The sequence below is a fragment of the Bombina bombina genome, unplaced genomic scaffold (genome assembly GCF_027579735.1).
Source record: "Bombina bombina isolate aBomBom1 unplaced genomic scaffold, aBomBom1.pri scaffold_842, whole genome shotgun sequence".
Classification (NCBI taxonomy): Eukaryota; Metazoa; Chordata; class Amphibia; order Anura; family Bombinatoridae; genus Bombina; species Bombina bombina.
Window position 1 is genome coordinate 30,076 of NW_026512368.1, and position 20,917 is coordinate 50,992.

Genomic DNA, 20,917 nt, shown 5'->3' on the forward strand with positions numbered 1-20,917 from the left:
CAAGGTTACTTAGTGACACAAAACCATAATTGTTAAATAGGATTATTCATATTTCCTTAAAACAACAAGTAAACGTTATCCTTGATACAGTTAAAGATTGAGAACCTTAAAACCATTACACTATACTGGGGTTATGTCTTAGGCAAGTGTAGAGTTACAACTGATAAATAAACTGTAGAGGGAACACTCTGTAATAAAGGGGAGGACTTTGCATTGGGTGGAGTCTGTTATTTAACTCCTCTATTCAATCTTAAAACCACAAAGACTTTTGTTGGAAACACGAGACAGAACATCCGTAAGAACCATGTGGGCTACAGCACTCGCAGTGTTCTGCTTAGTGACCCCTCTCGCTAATTCTGAGGACTCCTGCCCAGGTAAGTGACTGATACTCATATAGACAAGGAGAAGACATTTATTAACTCTTCTTTAGTCAGACAAATGTTTTAGATCCCAACACCCTTCATCCTGGTTTTTAAGCAGCAGAATCTCATAAAAATGTGAAAAAAATGGAAACCAAAAATGATTGTAAAAGTCATACTCTAAAAAGTGATAGTTTGTGTATTATGTTTTCAAACCTAAACCCAAGGGAAATGTCCTATGGAACAATTTTGATAAAATAGCATTTTATGATGTCAGTTTATTGATACAAACTGCTCATTAACATAAAAATAGATAAAACTGTAGGAGATTTAAATTCCAAACTAAGAATGTATATAAGTACTAACAGATGAAGTGGTAAGATAAAGATATTGAGGTGTTTATTAAATAAATTTAAAGATAATCTAAAGATTTAAAAGATATATTTTGGACATAGCCATGATATGTTCTTAAAAACATCTTTCTACTTTTTACAAACACATTTTCTTTTTTTTAATCATATATAAAATGGTAGAAGTTTTTCTTTTTTGTCGCAAAACAAACTGACTACTAATCGCGTGATCAGTATTGTAACATTATGGGCCGTCTGCCATCTGGATTATGTTATAATTCACTGGGGATTGAAAAAAATCCATAACCAAAGAATAGACCTATTGCAAAAATTCTTTAGTTATTAACAATTGCAAACGCATGTCAAACACAAATATAATCTCATACCAAAGTTTATAGCACATACATCCAATGCCAACAAGGAAATACAAAATAGAAATACATATATCCAAATATATTTTGAATACCTATAATCTAATAAAATATTACACAATATGTGACACAAAGAAAATTAAAGTGATACAACACTAAAAAAATTGTGCCAAATAGCGATAAACAAAAATATAATATACAATGATACTTATTGGTAAATGACTTTCAATAAGCAGTCCCACGGTGTATGATGTAGTATCCTCAAAGAAAAAAGAAGGTAAAAAACACGATACTGTGATTAAAAATGTATTTCAAATCACACGAATAGTACTGACAAAGGGGGAGCTACGATAGCTCCAAGATATGTGTTTAAAATATTAGCTCTTACTTATTAGCTATATACTTTTTCTTGTCTTTGTCTCAATTGTTTGTTTTTTTTCTATGGCCTTTGATTCCATGTGATGCATGTTCGTTTGAATTCGTTCAGACGCCTTAATTCTGAATATATGTGACAAACTATAAGAAACAGGCTTTTCTCTGTTCTTTTCACAACATTTTTCCCTACACACACCTATACAAAAACAACATATAAAATAAAGTAAAACATGACAGTTAATTGATTTACAATTAATGAAGGTTGACTGATGCATTTGAATGTTTCACTTTTACATTAAAAGTGAGTCTAGGGAACAGTCAAGTTATACCATTCAAAAGGGGCAACATCAACAACAACAACATCATGGCTGTTTAATTAGAATTCAGAAATTATTTGAAAACCTTTGTGAAATGGATTTCTGATGGATTGAATAGCTGCTGTTAAGTTCTCTCAATGAAAATTATTGGTAGAGTTAACTTCATACAAAGCTAATGGAAAACCACAGAATTGTGGTGGAACAGGTCCTACAGTCAGCTTACTGATGGTCTTTTTTATGTGCAGTTCATTAAAAAAGCACTGCACTCAAAAATAGTTTTTGTCATACACATGCAATAGCAACATCTACACGCACACACACTCATTTGATTTATGGTGGAAATAAAACTATGACATTAAATTCCTCCATTACATAAAAGTAAAAGATAAAGAATTATTGAATAGAAAATTAGAAAATCTTGGCAAGTGTCCCCACTTGTTGTCCCCCAGATTTGCTCTGTATACACTGTTACCAATGCACCAGGGAACTCTGGGTAAAATAGGCAAACTAGATATTTTATAAATGTTATAGTCCGTTTTAATTATTGTATGCTGATATTTCATAGGGCAACTGATAACAAGATGTTAATACACTCAAATACTCCAAATAGTCAAATATTAAAGGGACAGTGAAGCCAAAATTAAACTTTCATAATTCAGATAGACCATTAGATTTGAAACAACATTCTAATGTACTTCCGCTATCAAATTGGCTTAATTCTTTTGGTATCCTTTATTGAGTAGTAAGCCCAGGTAGTTCCACAGGAGGTCAGAGTGTGTAGGTATATTTAGTAATCTATGGCAGCAGTATGTACAACAATGTTTCAAGTAATGTTATACAGGGGCCCATTTATCAAGCTCCGAATGGAGCTTGTGGGCCCGTGTTTCTGGCGAGTCTTCAGACCGCTGCTCCATAACCCTGTCCGCCTGCTCTGATGAGGCGGACAGGAATCGCCGGAAATCAACCCGATCGAGTACGATCGGGTTGATTGACATTTCCCTGCTGGCGGCCGATTGGCCGCGAGTCAGCAGGGGGTGGCGTTGCACCAGCAGCTCTTGTGAGCTGCTGGTGCAATGTTAAATACGGAGAGCGTATTGCTCTCCCCATTCAGCAAGGTCTTGTGGACCTGATCCACACTGTCGGATCAGGTCCGCAAGACCTTTAATAAATAGGCCCCAATGTGTTGCACATAGTTGCCAACATTTAAAAAAAAAAATCCAGGGACACTTTGCAGCAGAGCAAGCAAGCGGGTTACTTGAGTATTGACGACCTACTGTTCAACTGCTCCAACCACTCCGTTCTGCAATCGAAACACACCCATTTGAAAGTAATAGTATAATTTAGACTTATCCATAGTTTATTATACAGATTACAGCACCAAGCTCTTACACCTACCCAGTCTCTGGAACACATTCTGGGCATATGGTTATTTTTACAACACAATTAGAAAGACAAATAATATGTGAACCCATTCAATAATAATAACAATATTTCATTAGGAATGAATTATATTTAAATAATACACTATATCTATTTATTATCTATCTGTATATATGTATGTGTGTGGTGTATAGTATCCAGGGACTGTCCCTGGAAATCAGGGGACTGTTGGCAACTATGGTTGCATACACTGCTGCCATGAAGTACTAAAGACACGTGCACACTCCTGAGCTTCTGTGAGCCTACCTAGGCTTACTATTCAACAAAGAATACCAGGAAAATGAAACAAATTTGATAAGAGAAGTAATTTGGAAAGTTGTTTAAAATGACATGCTCTATCTAAATCATGAAAGTTCCATTTTGACTTTATTGACCCTTTTTTTGGTCTCTTATTTGTTTGTTTGTTTTTCCCGATCAGTGATTATAAATCTTTTTTACCTCTCTTGTGGTCTACACCAACAGAAGTGAAGATTGTTGGAGTTGGGGAATCTGACAAGCTGACCATACTAAGAGGATGTCCTGGTCTTCCGGGACCTCCTGGACAAAAAGGAGAACCTGGATCATTCGGAGAGAAAGGTGAGCTCATTTATACAAATTCATCATTCATTTTATAGGAACTTTTGGTGATAATTTGAATAACTTTTCTAGCAGTTCTTAATCATATACCCCACAGTTTCTTGAAGCTCATGAAGGGACTAGTTGTTACTAGATAATACAATGTTTATACAACAAACTGTACATGGGAAAGCTGAAAGAAACAATATAAGATGGGTTCCCATTTGTGGTTTTAACTTTCCCTTTGTGGTTTACAGCTGCACAAATGTTTAGGAGAACCACCTGACCTAACCCTTTCTTGATTTTTATTTGCCCAATCAGTTTAAATATTGTAAAAGTTATTGATGTATAAATGTTACAAAGATATATACAATATTATTTTTCAGGTGAAAAGGGACTTGCAGGAATCCCAGGGAAAGCTGGACCCCCAGGACAAAAAGGTTTGTGCCAAACCCACAATCCTGCAAACATCCACATAATGGTTAAAAAAATGAATTCCACAGATATATTGTATATTAGTGTTAGAATGGGAGTTATGACATTAATAAAGTAATTAAAGGATTATTAAAGGGACACTGAACCCAAATTTTTTCTTTTGTGATTCAGATAGAGCATGAAATTTTAAGCAACTTTCTAATTTACTCCTATTATCAAATTTTCTTCATTCTCTCTGCAAGAATGTAAGTTTAGATGCCGGCCCATTTTTGGTGAACAACCTGGGTTGTTCTTGCTGATTGGTGGATAAATTCATCCACCAATCAAAAAGTGCTGTCCAGAGTACTGAACTAATAAAAAAGCTTAGATGCCTTCTTTTTCAAATAAAGATAGCAAGAGAACGAAGAAAAATTGATCATAGGAGTAAATTAGAAAGTTGCTTAAAATTGCATGCTCTATCTGAATCACGAAAGAAAAAAAATTGGGTTAAGTGTCCCTTTAAGTACAGTAGAATTACATAATATACAAATACACAATAAAAAGACAATGCAATAGCACTAATTTTAAGTTATCAGTAGATTTTTTTGCTGAGAAATTTCAGATGGCTTCCATTTTCCTGCCAGCCATATCATGTGATAGTCATCAGCCAATCACAAACTTATATACATATACACTGTGAACTCTTGCACATGCTCAGTAGGAGCTGGTGTTTCAGAAAGTGTGCATATAAAAAGTACAAATTATAATGGAAGTAAATTAGAAAGTTGTTTAAAACTGCTGCTCTTTCTGAATCATGAAAGTTTCATTTTGACTTCCTTTTAAGTGAGCTTCAGCTAACCAATCACATAAAGAATGGTACAAAATATATATTTTATGTATAATACAATGTTGGTTTAGTTTGCTTATTTAAGACTTTTACAAAGAGATTAAAGGGATATGAAACCCCAATTTTTTTTTCATAATTCAGATAAAGCAAGCAATTTTAAACAACTTTCTACTTTACTTCTATTATTAATTTAACTTTTTTCTCTTGGTATCTTTTGTTGAAAAGCAGGGAGCCATGCTTAGGAGCCAGCCCATTTCTGAATCACTATATGGCAGCAGTTTTGCAAGAATGTTATTCATCTGCAAGAGCACTAGAGGGCAGCACTATTTCCTGTCATGTAGCGCTGTAGATGCCTACCTAGGTATCTCTTCAACAAAGAATATCATAGGAACAAAGCAAATTTGATAATAGAAGTAAATTGGAAGCTTTTTTTAAAATGGTACATTCTGTCTGAATCCCAAAATAATTTTTTTGGGGTTTCATATCCCTTTAAATGTTGAGTTTAATATTTAAAATATCTATTTTCTCTCTGTAATTTATTTTTACCAGTAATGACTTCACCATTATTTGTTGGCTCCACAGGGTAATAAAGTTTTATATGTAGAAAGGAAGAGAGATGTGATTGGATAGGAGCCTTGTAGTATATTAAGGCATTTAGGGCTAGATTACAAGTGGAGCGATATTACAAGTTGAAAGTAAATATTTTTCACTGGTGCACTAACCGAATGCAGGCAAAGAGCAGAAGTTACAATATCGCGACCGCGTTAATGTACTCTCCCATAGACTTCAATGGAGAGAGAAAAGTGAATAAACCTAACACCCATACTTGCACGCTAACCCAAATCGCCATAAGCCCCCTTCTCTTATAACCTCTAACCCGCCACATAGCCCACCACAAAACCCCCACTACACTATTAACCCCTAACCCGCCACATAGCACACCACAATGTCCCAGCTAAACTATTAATCCCTAAACTGCCACATCTGCACATCGAAAAATACCCCAATGCTCTATTAACCCCAAAACCGCCACAACTCCCACCGGAAAATACCCACTAACATCTAAATCCCCTAACCAGCTAACCCCCCCTAACCTAACACCCCCTAAGTTACTCCCCCCCCCCCCAAAAAAAAATAACCTTACCTGTAAAAAAAGCAAACCTAACCTTACCTGGAAAATAAAAAATCTAACTTTATCTGTAAATTAAAAAAAAATACCATTACAGAAAAAAATTTACCAAAAGTAAAAAAACAGTTATGCCTATTCTAAAACCCCACTTACAAAAAAAAAAACACACCCTACAATAAAAAAAACTGTGTTAACACTAAAATACAGAAAAAGCCCTTAAAAGAGCATTGTGTATTACATTGTCCTAAAGTGATTTAGCTCTTTATGAAATAAACCTCCCCCCCACCAATCTACAAGTACCCCCCCACACACACACACACACACACACCAAATAAAGGCTATCTAAAAAAAATACTCTAAAAATTAAATTTGCAGTAATTTAAAAAGTGCAACACTTTTAATATGGATTGGAGCGTAAAGACCACTGCAATCTCACAACTGCATTTACGCTCCTCAAGCTAATGATACAGGGAGTGCAGAATTATTAGGCAAGATGTATTTTTGAGGATTAATTTTATTATTGAACAACAACCATGTTCTCAATGAACCCAAAAAACTCATTAATATCAAAGCTGAATATTTTTGGAAGTAGTTTTTAGTTTGTTTTTAGTTTTAGCTATTTTAGGGGGATATCTGTGTGTGCAGGTGACTATTACTGTGCATAATTATTAGGCAACTTAACAAAAAACAAATATATACCCATTTCAATTATTTATTTTTACCAGTGAAACCAATATAACATCTCAACATTCACAAATATACATTTCTGACATTCAAAAACAAAACAAAAACAAATCAGTGACCAATATAGCCACCTTTCTTTGCAAGGACACTCAAAAGCCTGCCATCCATGGATTCTGTCAGTGTTTTGATCTGTTCACCATCAACATTGCGTGCAGCAGCAACCACAGCCTCCCAGACACTGTTCAGAGAGGTGTACTGTTTTCCCTCCTTGTAAATCTCACATTTGATGATGGACCACAGGTTCTCAATGGGGTTCAGATCAGGTGAACAAGGAGGCCATGTCATTAGATTTTCTTCTTTTATACCCTTTCTTGCCAGCCACGCTGTGGAGTACTTGGACGCGTGTGATGGAGCATTGTCCTGCATGAAAATCATGTTTTTCTTGAAGGATGCAGACTTCTTCCTGTACCACTGCTTGAAGAAGGTGTCTTCCAGAAACTGGCAGTAGGACTGGGAGTTGAGCTTGACTCCATCCTCAACCCGAAAAGGCCCCACAAGCTCATCTTTGATGATACCAGCCCAAACCAGTACTCCACCTCCACCTTGCTGGCGTCTGAGTCGGACTGGAGCTCTCTGCCCTTTACCAATCCAGCCACGGGCCCATCCATCTGGCCCATCAAGACTCACTCTCATTTCATCAGTCCATAAAATCTTCGAAAAATCAGTCTTGAGATATTTCTTGGCCCAGTCTTGACGTTTCAGCTTGTGTGTCTTGTTCAGTGGTGGTCGTCTTTCAGCCTTTCTTACCTTGGCCATGTCTCTGAGTATTGCACACCTTGTGCTTTTGGGCACTCCAGTGATGTTGCAGCTCTGAAATATGGCCAAACTGGTGGCAAGTGGCATCTTGGCAGCTGCACGCTTGACTTTTCTCAGTTCATGGGCAGTTATTTTGCGCCTTGGTTTTTCCACACGCTTCTTGCGACCCTGTTGACTATTTTGAATGAAACGCTTGATTGTTCGATGATCACGCTTCAGAAGCTTTGCAATTTTAAGAGTGCTGCATCCCTCTGCAAGATATCTCACTATTTTTGACTTTTCTGAGCCTGTCAAGTCCTTCTTTTGACCCATTTTGCCAAAGGAAAGGAAGTTGCCTAATAATTATGCACACCTGATATAGGGTGTTGATGTCATTAGACCACACCCCTTCTCATTACAGAGATGCACATCACCTAATATGCTTAATTGGTAGTAGGCTTTCGAGCCTATACAGCTTGGAGTAAGACAACATGCATAAAGAGGATGATGTGGTCAAAATACTCATTTGCCTAATAATTCTGCACTCCCTGTAGTACACCACTAATGTAGCCCATAAAGGGACACTAAACCCAAGTTTTTTCTTTCACGATTCAGAAAGAGCATGCAAATTTAAGCAACTTTCTAATTTACTCCTATTATCAATTTTTCTTTGTTCTCTTGCTATCTTTATTTAAAAAGCAGGTATGTAAAGCTTAAAGGGACATAATACTCATATGCTAAATCACTTGAAACTGATGCAGTATAACTGTAAAAAGCTGACAGGAAAATATCACCTGAGCATCTCTATGTAAAAAAGGAAGATATTTTACCTCACAATCTCCTCAGCTCTGCAGAGTAAATTCTGTGTAAAAGTTGTACTTCAGCTGCTGTCCAGCAGCAGGTTAAAAAAAAAATTAAAAAAATGAAGAAATGAACAGCAGCCAATCAGCATCAGCAGTGCTGAGGTCATGAACTCTTTTACTGTGATCTCATGAGATTTGACTTAACTCTCATGAGATTTCATAGTAAGCTTCCTTTAACCTGAATAGGGAAATAATATGAGAGTGCACGAGGCTCATCCCCTTAGCTGTCCCAGGACAGACATATTAATATGCTGTTTAGAAATCCTTTACAATGGGATGTGGCTACTGAGGAACTTTTGAGGTAAAATATCTTTCTTTTTTTACATAGAGATGTTCAGGTGATATTTTCTAGTCAGCTTTTTACAGCTATGCTGCATCACTTTCAAGTGTTTAAACATTTGGGTATTATGGCCCTTTAAGAGCCGGCCCATTATTTGTTCAGAACCTGGGTTATGATTGCTTATTGGTTTGCTAAATGTAGCCACCAATAAGCAAGCACTATCCATGGTGCGGAACCTAAAATGGGCTAGCTGCTAAAATTTACATTCCTGCTTTTAAAATAAAGATAGCAAGAGAACGAAGAAAAATTGATAATAGGAGTAAATTACAAAGTTGCTTAAAATTTCATGCTCTATCTGCATCATGAAAGAAAAAATTTGGGTTCAGTGTCCCTTTAATAAGTTAAAAGCATTTTTCCAAAAAAAAAGTGGAACACCATAACAAGGGTTTGTGGTTTGAAGATGAAGGGAAATAGATTCAGGAGCAATATGTGTAAAAACTTATTTTTACAGAGAGGATATTTGGTACATGAAATAGGAATCCAGTGAAGAGGGTGAAGGATTGAAGAATGCAGAAGTCTATCCTAAAGATCAATTACATATACTTTGACAGCACTATGGATAAACTACAAGAGTCTACAAGTTTTTTTTCTGCTGTCAAAATCGGTGTAAATAATATGTTTATGAACATGTAAAGATCTCACAAGCAGATATTAGATACCATGGGGTAGATTTACCAAGCAGTGGATGCTGCAATATACCCCTGATGTTTCCCGGCTCACCGAAACATAAGTAAAGAAGCCGCGGTCATAAGACCACTGCTCCTTAACTCGTCCGCCACCATTGAGGTGGCAGACTGCAATCATCCCGATACGATATGATCGGGATGAATGACACCCCCTGCTAGTGGCCGATTGGCCGTGAATGTGCAGGGTGCGGCATTGCACAAGCATTTTACCAGAAATGCTTGTGCAATGTAAAATGCCGACAGCTTATGCTGTCGGCATTTAGCGATGCCGAGCAGACATGATTCGCTGTAGCGAATCATGTTGTGATGACCAGGGTTAACCAACCTTGCACCAGTCACTTGTTTGGCACATAAAGGGTTAACAGACCCTTACTACTTTCACTAATCTGTCCCAGTCTAGCCACTCCAGGCAAGCCTGTGACTTAGTTAAGTGGGTGCAAGGGTTAACAACACTCTCTAGTCTATACTAGACTTAGAAAAAATGCCAAAATTCCTCCTTTAATGCTATCCAAACTAAACTTAAACTATCTCTAAGCTGCCACCACTTACGATTTATTGATGGGGAAATCCTAAGGAAAAGTCCAGACTTACACATTAACTCTTAGAATACAATTTAGCAAAAAATAATCTAAAATACACAGTCTTAATCCTACCAGTCTCTTTCAGTAATGTGGTTCAGATATTAGACAAAGGCAAAATCTTAATAAAGGAATTATTTATTATGCGAAAAAAAATATGCACAGTGCATTATTAATAAAAAGATATTAACAAGTAGAATTATACACAAGCAAACAGTTTTAAAAATAAAAAGGAGAAATAACAGACACCTTATACTTTACTAGCTTTTAGTTGTCTGTGCCAGGGAGATGGCAGGAAAAGTTGGTCACTCACTCTATAGTATACAGTCTCCTATAAAAAAAGAACACTTGAATTGTTAAACATAAAATTCTTATACATTTTCCATGATATCAAGTGGCTTGATTATACCACCTCTGCAGTGCAGCTTTAATTGCATCATAGTCCTGATCAAACTCTGGAGCAAGTTTAGCAAAAGCTTCCAGTGCAGGACCTTTCAGACCAGGGGTAAGATACTTGGCCCACTGCTCCCTTGGTAGTTGAAACTGTCTGCAAACTGTTTCAAAGCTGCGCAGGAATACATCCAAGTCTCCATCTTTCTCCAGGGTAGGGAAACTCTCTGCCTGCTGTCTGATTAAAGAGGAGTCTCTAGGTTCACTAACAACAGGTGAGACAGTTTCTCTCTCCAACCGTGCAAGCTGTAACTGATACTCTCTCTCTCAGCCTGTCATTCAGCAGTCTGTCTCTCTGCGGCCAGAGCGCCTCTCTCTCTCAGCCTGGTGCTCAGCTGCTTCCCTAGCAGTCTCTCTCTCTCAGCCTGGCACTCAGCAACCTGTCTCTCAGCTGCAGCAGCCTGTTGTTTTTGAAATTTTAAAATCAGCTCCATGCGCAAACTTGCATCCGCTGAGCCCATATGTTTTAGAACAGTTTGCCAATAACAGTCCAATGGATCTCCAGAGCTTGATGAATCACTGCCCACAGCTGCAGACACCTCTCCTGAGGCATCAGTTTGTGCAGCCTGACTGCTGCCATAGTCCATAAGAGCTTGTATTAATCCATCTTTTCTCTTCCCACGGGAGGGAATCTCTCTCTCCTGGCATAAGAGTGCCCTAATTTCCTTGGTCTGCTGCTGGTATGCCTACATAGGCATAAAAATAGAAAAGAAAAACAGAGAATAGGGAAAGGGACTATTTGCAATGTGTAACTATATAATGCACTGAGTTTTAGCCTTTGGAAATTGTGAAAGTCACAATTTCTTTTAGTACTGGGATTTTCACACTAGCAAATCCACAAGCACTAACATCTAATAAATAAAAATACAAAAAAACACCGCTGCCCACCAATTTCTGACGACCAGGGTTAACCAACCCTGCGCAAGTCACTTGTTTGGCACATAAAAGGTTTACAGACCCTTTCTACTTTCACTAATCTGTCCCAGTCTAGCCACTCCAGGCAATCCTGTGACTTAGTTCAGTGGGTGCAAGGGTTAACAACACTCTCTAGTCTGTACTAGACTAAAAATGCCCAAAGTCCCCTTTTACTGCTACCCAAACTAAACTAAAACTATCTCTAAGCTGCCACCACTTACAATTTATTGAGGGGGAAATCCTAAGGAAAAGTCCAAACTTACACATTAACTCTCAGAATACAATTTAGCAAAAAGTTATCTAAAATACACAGTCTTAATACTACCAGTCTCTTTTAGTAATGTGGTTCAAATATTAGACAAAGGCAAAGAGGCCCATTTATCAAGCTCCGAATGGAGCTTGAGGGCCCGTGTTTCTGGCGAGTCTGAAGGCCGCTGCTCCATAACCCTGTCTGCCTGCTCTGATGAGGCGGACAGAGAACGCCACAATTCAACCCGATCGAGTACGATCGGGTTGATTGACACCCCCTGCTGGCGGCCGATTGGCTGCAAATCTGCAGGGGGCGGCATTGCACCAGCAGCTCACAAGAGCTGCTGGTGCAATGCTGAATACGGAGAGCGTATTGCTCTCCGCATTCAGCGATGGCTGTCGGACCTGATCCGCACTGTCGGATCAGGTCCGACAGACATTTGATAAATAGGCCTCAATATCTTAATAAAGGAATGATTTATTATGCGAAGAAAATTATGCACAGTGCATTATTAATAAAAAGATATTAACAAGTAGAATTATACACAAGCAAACAGTTTTAAAAATAAAAAGGAGAAATAACAGACACCTTATACTTTACTAGCTTTTATTTGTCTGTGCCAGGGAGATGGCAGGAAAAGTTGGTCACTCACTCTGTAGTATACAGCCTCCTATGAAGAATGAACACTTGAATTGTTAAACATAAAATTCTTATACATGTTTCCATGATGATATATATATATAAAGAGTTATTATCCTTTATAATGTGTTCAGTTTTTTGCTAGATCACTAAAAGTATTTTCTTCCTAACTATATGTAGTGTATATATGTATATAAACATTAAGTTTCAATTTTTTACTTGTAATATATATCTTCAGCTATTTGTTCACATATAAAGTGTTTACTATCTGCACAAAATGTCAATATGGTATGTATAGGGTTAAGTTTGAAGACTGTTTGTTTTTAAACCAATGAACATGAAGTGTTAGACTTAAAAGGGTGCACCCCTTAACAGGTGCTATTCTATGATTACGGTCAATACGACCGAAACCGGTCAGAAGTTTTTTTGTCTTCACTAACCCCGTGTTGCTGTATGTTGTTTCATACAATTTTAAAGAATAAAGTTACAACTGATTTTCAACAACTCGTTCTGGAAATATTTCTTTTTACATGTTTCCATGATATAAAGTGGCTTGACCCAACCTTCTTTGCAGAGGGGGGCTAGGGAAATATCCACCACTCTCTTTTATGACCTCATGTTAGTTCTTTGAAAAAGACCCTGTGTTTCATAAATCCCTTTGCTGACAGGTTGGGGCAATGAAGTTCTAAGTCTTTGCTTGAAATTATAGAACACCTTATCTATTTCTGGGGAGAGGCACTGATTTGTGTCTCTGAAGTTGACAATTTTACTGGCTTGATGCATCAATGCATATACAATAACATCTGGTCAAGGGGAACTATAAAACTATTTATAAGGAGAGTCTGGTTTATCAAAAGAAAAACACACAGCACATAAACACAGCAACACATTTCTTCTTAATAAACAAATGTTTTTAGCTCACAAGCTAAAGAATATTAACCCCTTAGCATCTAAATCATGAGGTATTCATGACACCTCCCCCAAATAAGAGAAACAAAGAGTGGGGAACAGCAACCAAACAATCAGGCACAGGAGTAAGGAGTCAGCCACCCCCTCCGTGTCAATAAGTCTTGAAAAAGCTGCTCCAGTCTTGGCAGATATTATAAACTGACCTTTATTGTACCATGGTCCACCAAAAAAAACAACGTTTCAGACCCTCATTAGGTCCTTAGTCATGTCTACCTAAATATATAAAGAGATTACCTTTATACATGTACACAGGTGCAAATCAATCACCCATTAATTAAACTATGGCGCCATCTAGTGTGGATAATTTTTATATCACTTACAAAGATAGTGCTTCTGTTCTTAAAGTGGCAGTGTAAATAGTGGGTAATAGAGATGATACAAAATATACAATTAAGATATATACACATAGTCACTATGCATACAATTAAAAAATGAGAAGTAGCATTGCAAAATCAAATACCACCATAATCCATACAGAGTGTTAGACACAGAACAAAAGCCACAGGTAAAGTAGGGTAAGGTAATCATTTGGTATAATATGTAAGTATATCTTGGAAATGTATTTCTTCATAAGATCTGTACAAACATCATAGACAATTGGATGTAAGTACATCTTGGAAATGTAGAGAAATGTATTTCTACCTGAGATCTATACAAACATCATAAACAATTTTATAAAATGTAATAAATCTATAAACAAGGAGATATTTATCTGAAGAGTGACCAGTCAAAATCCTTATTTAGGCCCCTTGGTTTCAAGGTTTGCATCTTGTTAATCCAATGCATTTCCTTAGCTTTGAGTAAAAATTCTCTATCACCACCCCTTCTGGGGGTATCTACCCTCGCAATAATCTGAAAGCATACTTGGCTAATGTTATGTCCTGCATCAATAAAATGTGACTGAGGTTATTAATTAAAAGGTCTCCATTTCTCTTGTTAGGTGTATCCAGTCCACGGATCATCCATTACTTGTGGGATATTCTCCTTCCCAACAGGAAGTTGCAAGAGGATCACCCACAGCAGAGCTGCTATATAGCTCCTCCCCTAACTGCCATATCCAGTCATTCTCTTGCAAGCTCTCAACATAGCTGGAGGTAGTAAGAGGAAAGTGGTAAAATATAGTTAGTTTTTTCTTCAATCAAAAGTTTATTGTTTTTAAATGGTACCGGAGTGTACTATTTTTATCTCAGGCAGCATTTAGAAGAAGAATCTGCCTGCGTTTTTCTATGATCTTAGAAGAAGTAACTAAGATCCACTGCTATTCTCACATATGTCTGAGGAGTGAGGTAACTTCAGAGGGAGAATGGCGTGCAGGGTATCCTGCAATAAGGTATGTGCAGTTAAGTTTTTCTAGGGATGGAATTTGCTGCTGATACCGGATTAATGTAAGTTAAAGCCTAAATACAGTGATTTAATAGCGACTAGTATCAGGCTTGCTATCAGAGGTATATACTCTGATTAATGTGCAATATAAAACGTTTGCTGGCATGTTTAATCGTTTTTATATATGCTTTGGTGATAAAACTTATTGGGGCCTAGTTTTTTTCCACATGGCTGGCTTTATTTTTGCCTAGAAACAGTTTCCTGAGGCTTTCCACTGTTATAGTATAAAAGTTACAGTTGGTGCAGTTAAAATTACAAACTGTGACATTCAGCTTCCCTCAGCAGTCCCCTGCATGCTATAGGACATCTCTGAAGGGCTCAAAAGGCTTCAAAAGTAGGAGCTGTGGCAGTTGTTATGACTGTTTAAAAAACATATTTTTCGTTTTGTTAATCTGTTTTTTGTATTAAGGGGTTAATCATCCATTTGCAAGTGGGTGCAATGCTCTGCTAACTTGTTACATACACTGTAAAAATGTTGTTAGTTTAACTGCCTTTTTTTCACTGTTATTTCAAATTTTGGCAAAATTTGTTTCTCTTAAAGGCACAGTAACGTTTTTTTATATTGCTTGTTAACTTGATTTAAAGTGTTTTCCAAGCTTGCTAGTCTCATTGCTAGTCTGTATAAACATGTCTGACATAGAGGAAACTCCTTGTTCATTATGTTTAAAAGCCATGGTGGAACCCCATAGGAGAATGTGTACTAAATGTATTGATTTCACTTTAAACAATAAAGATCAGCTGTTAACTTTAAAAGAATTATCACCAGAGGATTCTGACGAGGGGGAAGTTATGCCGACTAACTCTCCCCACGTGTCGGACCCTTTGACTCCCGCTCAAGGGACTCACGCTAAAATGGCGCCAAGTACATCAAAGACGCCCATAGCGATTACTTTGCAGGACATGGCGGCAATCATGGATAATACCCTGTCAGCGGTATTAGCCAGACTGCCTGAATTCAGAGGAAAGTGCGATAGCTCTGGGGTTAGACGTAATACAGAGCGCGCAGATGTTTTAAGGCCCATGTCTGATACTGCGTCACAATATGCAGAAGCTAAGGAAGAGCTTCAGTCTGTGGGTGACGTCTCTGACTCGGGGAAACCTGATTCAGATATATCTACTTTTAAATTTAAGCTTGAGAACCTCCGGGTGTTGCTTGGGGAGGTTTTAGCTGCTCTGAATGACTGTGACACAATTGCAGTGCCAGAGAAATTGTGTAGACTGGATAAATACTACGCGGTGCCGGTGTGTACTGACGTTTTTCCAATACTTAAAAGGTTTACAGAAATTATTACTAAGGAGTGGGACAGACCCGGTGTGCCGTTTTCCCCCCCTCCTATTTTTAGAAAAATGTTTCCAATAGACGCCACCACACGGGACTTATGGCAGACGGTCCCTAAGGTGGAGGGAGCAGTTTCTACTTTAGCAAAGCGTACCACTATCCCTGTCGAGGACAGTTGTGCTTTTTCAGATCCAATGGATAAAAAATTAGAAGGTTACCTTAAGAAAATGTTTATTCAACAAGGTTTTATCCTGCAGCCCCTTGCATGCATTGCTCCTGTCACTGCTGCTGCGGCGTTCTGGTTTGAGTCTCTGGAAGAGGCCTTTCAGACAGCTACTCCATTGACTGAAATACTTGACAAGCTTAGAACACTTAAGCTAGCTAATTCTTTTGTTTCTGATGCCATTGTTCATTTGACTAAACTAACGGCTAAGAATTCTGGATTCGCCATCCAGGCGCGTAGGGTGCTATGGCTTAAATCTTGGTCAGCTGACGTGACTTCAAAGTCTAAATTACTTAACATTCCCTTCAAGGGGCAGACCCTATTCGGGCCTGGTTTGAAGGAAATTATTGCTGACATTACTGGAGGTAAGGGTCATACCCTTCCTCAGGACAGGGCCAAATCAAGGGCCAAACAGTCTAATTTTCGTGCCTTTCGAAACTTCAAGGCAGGTGCAGCATCAACTTCCTCTGCTACAAAACAAGAGGGAACTTTTGCGCAATCCAAGCCGGCCTGGAAATCTAACCAGGCCTGGAGCAAAGGCAAGCAGGCCAGAAAGCCTGCTGCTGCCTCTAAGACAGCATGAAGGAACGGCCCCCTATCCGGCAACGGATCTAGTAGGGGGCAGACTTTCTCTCTTCTCCCAGGCGTGGGCAAGAGATGTTCAGGATCCCTGGGCGTTGGAGATCATATCTCAGGGATATCTTCTGGACTTCAAAGCTTCCCCCCCACAAGGGAGATTTCACCTTTCGAGATTATCTGTAAACCAGATAAAGAAAGAGGCATTCTTACGCTGTGTGCAAGACCTCCTAATAATGGGAGTGATCCATCCAGTTCCACAGATGGAACAAGGACAGGGATTTTATTCAAATCTGTTTGTGGTTCCCAAAAAAGAGGGAACCTTCAGACCAATTTTGGATCTAAAGATCTTAAACAAATTCCTCAGAGTTCCATCGTTCAAAATGGAAACTATTCGGACAATCCTACCTATGATCCAGGAGGGTCAGTACATGACCACAGTGGATTTGAAGGATGCTTACCTTCACATACCGATTCACAAAGATCATCATCGGTTCCTAAGGTTTGCCTTTCTAGACAGGCATTACCAGTTTGTGGCTCTTCCCTTCGGGTTAGCTACAGCCCCAAGAATTTTTACAAAGGTTCTGGGGTCTCTTCTGGCGGTCCTAAGACCACGGGGCATAGCAGTGGCCCCTTATCTAGACGACATCCTGATACAGGCGTCAAACTTCCAAATCTCATACGGACATAGTGTTGGCATTTCTGAGGTCGCATGGGTGGAAAGTGAACGAGGGAAAGAGTTCTCTATCACCCCTCACAAGGGTTTCCTTCCTAGGAACTCTGATAGATTCTGTAGAAATGAAAATTTACCTGACGGAGTCCAGGTTATCAAAGCTTCTAAATTCCTGCTGTGTTCTTCACTACATTCCGCGCCCTTCGGTGGCTCAGTGCATGGAAGTGATCGGCTTAATGGTAGCAGCGATGGACATAGTGCCATTTGCGCGCCTACATCTCAGACCGCTGCAATTATGCATGCTCAGTCAGTGGAATGGGGATTACACAGATTTGTCCCCTCTGCTAAATCTGGATCAAGAGACCAGAGATTCTCTTCTCTGGTGGCTATCTCGGGTCCATCTGTCCAAAGGTATGACCTTTCGCAGGCCAGATTGGACAATTGTAAAAACAGATGCCAGCCTTCTAGGTTGGGGTGCAGTCTGGAATTCCCTGAAGGCTCAGGGATCGTGGACTCAGGAGGAGAAACTCCTCCCAATAAATATTCTGGAGTTAAGAGCAATATTCAATGTTCTTCTAGCTTGGCCTCAGTTAGCAACCCTGAGGTTCATCAGATTTCAGTCGGACAACATCACGACTGTGGCTTACATCAACCATCAAGGGGGGACCAGGAGCTCCCTAGCGATTTTAGAAGTCTCCAAGATAATCGCTGGGCAGAGACTCACTCTTGCCATCTATCAGCGATCCATATCCCAGGTGTAGAGAACTGGGAGGCGGATTTTCTAAGTCGTCAGACTTTTCATCCTGGGGAGTGGGAACTCAATCCGGAGGTGTTTGCTCAATTGGTTCATCGTTGGGGCACACCAGAATTGGATCTCATGGCGTCTCGCCAGAACGCCAAGCTTCCTTGTTACGGATCCAGGTCCAGGGACCCAGAAGCGACGCTGATAGATGCTCTAGCAGCACCGTGGTTCTTCAACCTGGCTTATGTGTTTCCACCGTTTCCTCTGCTCCCTCGACTCGTTTGTTGTTTACTCTGGACAGAGGAGAGGTCAAAAGGCTTCGGCAACCTCTCTTTCTTTTTGGCTTCGGAGCGTAATACGCTTAGCCTATGAGACTGCTGGACAGCAGCCCCCTGAAAGGATTAAAGCTCATTCTACTAGAGCTGTGGCTTCCACCTGGGCCTTTAAAAATGAGGCTTCTGTTGAACAGATTTGCAAAGCGGCGACTTGGTCTTCGCTTCATACCTTTTCAAAATTTTACAAATTTGATACTTTTGCTTCTTCGGAGGCTGTTTTTGGGAGAAAGGTTCTACAGGCAGTGGTCCCTTCTGTTTAAGTACCTGCCTTGTCCCTCCCTTCATCCGTGTACTTTAGCTTTGGTATTGGTATCCCACAAGTAATGGATGATCCGTGGACTGGATACACCTAACAAGAGAAAACATAATTTATGCTTACCTGATAAATTTATTTCTCTTGTGGTGTATCCAGTCCACGGCCCGCCCTGTCCTTTTAAGGCAGGTCTAAATTTTAAACTACAGTCACCACTGCACCCTATGGTTTCTCCTTTCTCTGCTTGTTTTCGGTCGAATGACTGGATATGGCAGTTAGGGGAGGAGCTATATAGCAGCTCTGCTGTGGGTGATCCTCTTGCAACTTCCTGTTGGGAAGGAGAATATCCCACAAGTAATGGATGATCCGTGGACTGGATACACCACAAGAGAAATAAATTTATCAGGTAAGCATAAATTATGTTTTTTTTCCAAAATAATTTATTAGGAATCAATATATGTTAATAATAAGAGAAAGATTTACGGGTGTATATACACATCTATTTTACAGCAAAACTGTCCAAATAATTAATACAGGGCAACTTTACCACAACCCCAATTTCTGCAACACTGCTAAAATAATCACAGGATTTTATCTAAAGAATATACTTAGCCACATTCTCCAGTGTGTCCAACATCAGCCATCTTTTCAGCAGGAACAGGATAAGAAGGGGGAGAGATAGAGAGTGTTCCAGTGTTTTATACCCCAATTCAATAGGGAGTGGTTTATCAAATGCCACTCAAAGGATATTGGGAGTGTCTTTAGTTCAGAAAGAAAGATGTAACTGGGGAGAAGGGATTTTAATAACAGTTAGGGACAGTCTACAATAGAATTGTTATTGATTTAAAAGACAGATAATCCCTTTATTACCCATCCCCCAGTTTTGCATATCCAACACTGTTATATTAATACACATTTTACCTCTGTGATTACCTTGTATCTAAGAACCTTCTGACAGCCCCCTGATCACATGACTGTGACTATATATAATCTATTGAGTAGTATTTAGCATTGTGTTGTGCAAACTCTTAAATAACTCCCTGTGCCTGAACACAGTGTTATCTATATGGCCAACAGTCTCTTGTTGTTAAAAGCAATTTAAAAAACATGTAATAAGAGGCAACCCTCAAGGGCTTAGAAATTAGCATAGGAATCTACCTAGGTTTAGTTTCAACTAAGAATAACAAGTAAACAAAGCAAATTTGATAATAAAACTAAATTGGAAAGTTGATTAAAATTACATCTCCTATCTGAATAATGAAAGTTTAATTTTGACTAGACTGTCCCTTTAATGAGATATAGTATAAACTTGGCTCTACATGTTAAGTATTGTCTGATCCTATATTTTGTGCCTTGTGTAGGGTGATAAAATTATCCCTTTATCATGGAATTGCAGTTACTGCAATTTAAACCTGGATAACAACCTGTCTGACCTGGGCCTATAGTCTTCTGTATATTCATTTTCTCACTATGTCAGCTCGGAGTAGATAGTCCTTAATATTTTTATTCCGTTTATACGGGGATTAACAAAGGCTCTAACCAGTGAATTAAGATCTTTCAGAATATGCCAATGTCTTTTGAGGATACGGTTAATTTTATTGCTCATATGATTGTTATTCTGACTCAGATAGTTGTAATAATGATCTATCCCTTGCTGAGACCTCTATGCCTGGCCTGTATAAGAAGATACAATCACTGCAGACAATCCTTGTCAGATAGCTGAACTCACCAATACCTTGTTCATCCACAAAGTTGCTTTATTCTGAATATCAGGTTACAGCAGATAATGAATACAGCAGATGAATGAATGGTTAAAGTATTATGCGGTCAAAAGATGATACTGATCGTAGCTTGCAATGTATTAACATGAGTGCTTGTTACATGAGGCTGTTAGCTGCAGCCATGACACAGGAAAACATCATAAAACTACAAGGGCGGAGCAATATACAAAAAGGAAATGCATAATAAGGTCAGGGGTAAGATACTGGAAAACAGGAGCATTACCAAAAAGTGTCAGTAGATGGCAGTACAGAACAAACACAGGGAAGCCTAGAAAACAATGGCATAAAAATATATGATTTCTTAACTATAACAACATGAACATAACAGAGGCTATGTAATATTCTA

At 38.7% G+C, this 20,917-nt stretch overlaps 1 protein-coding gene across 1 annotated transcript in view; it reads left to right on the plus strand.

Annotated features, from left to right (window-relative positions):
• Positions 1-277: 277 nt before the first annotated feature.
• Positions 278-20,917, plus strand: part of LOC128644260 (ficolin-2-like) — a 57,876-nt gene continuing 37,236 nt past the window's right edge. The window contains 3 exon segments of the mRNA XM_053696938.1: positions 278-374; positions 3,675-3,788; positions 4,154-4,207. Of these exon segments, the coding sequence (XP_053552913.1) occupies positions 305-374; positions 3,675-3,788; positions 4,154-4,207 (238 nt within the window). The 5' untranslated portion in view covers positions 278-304.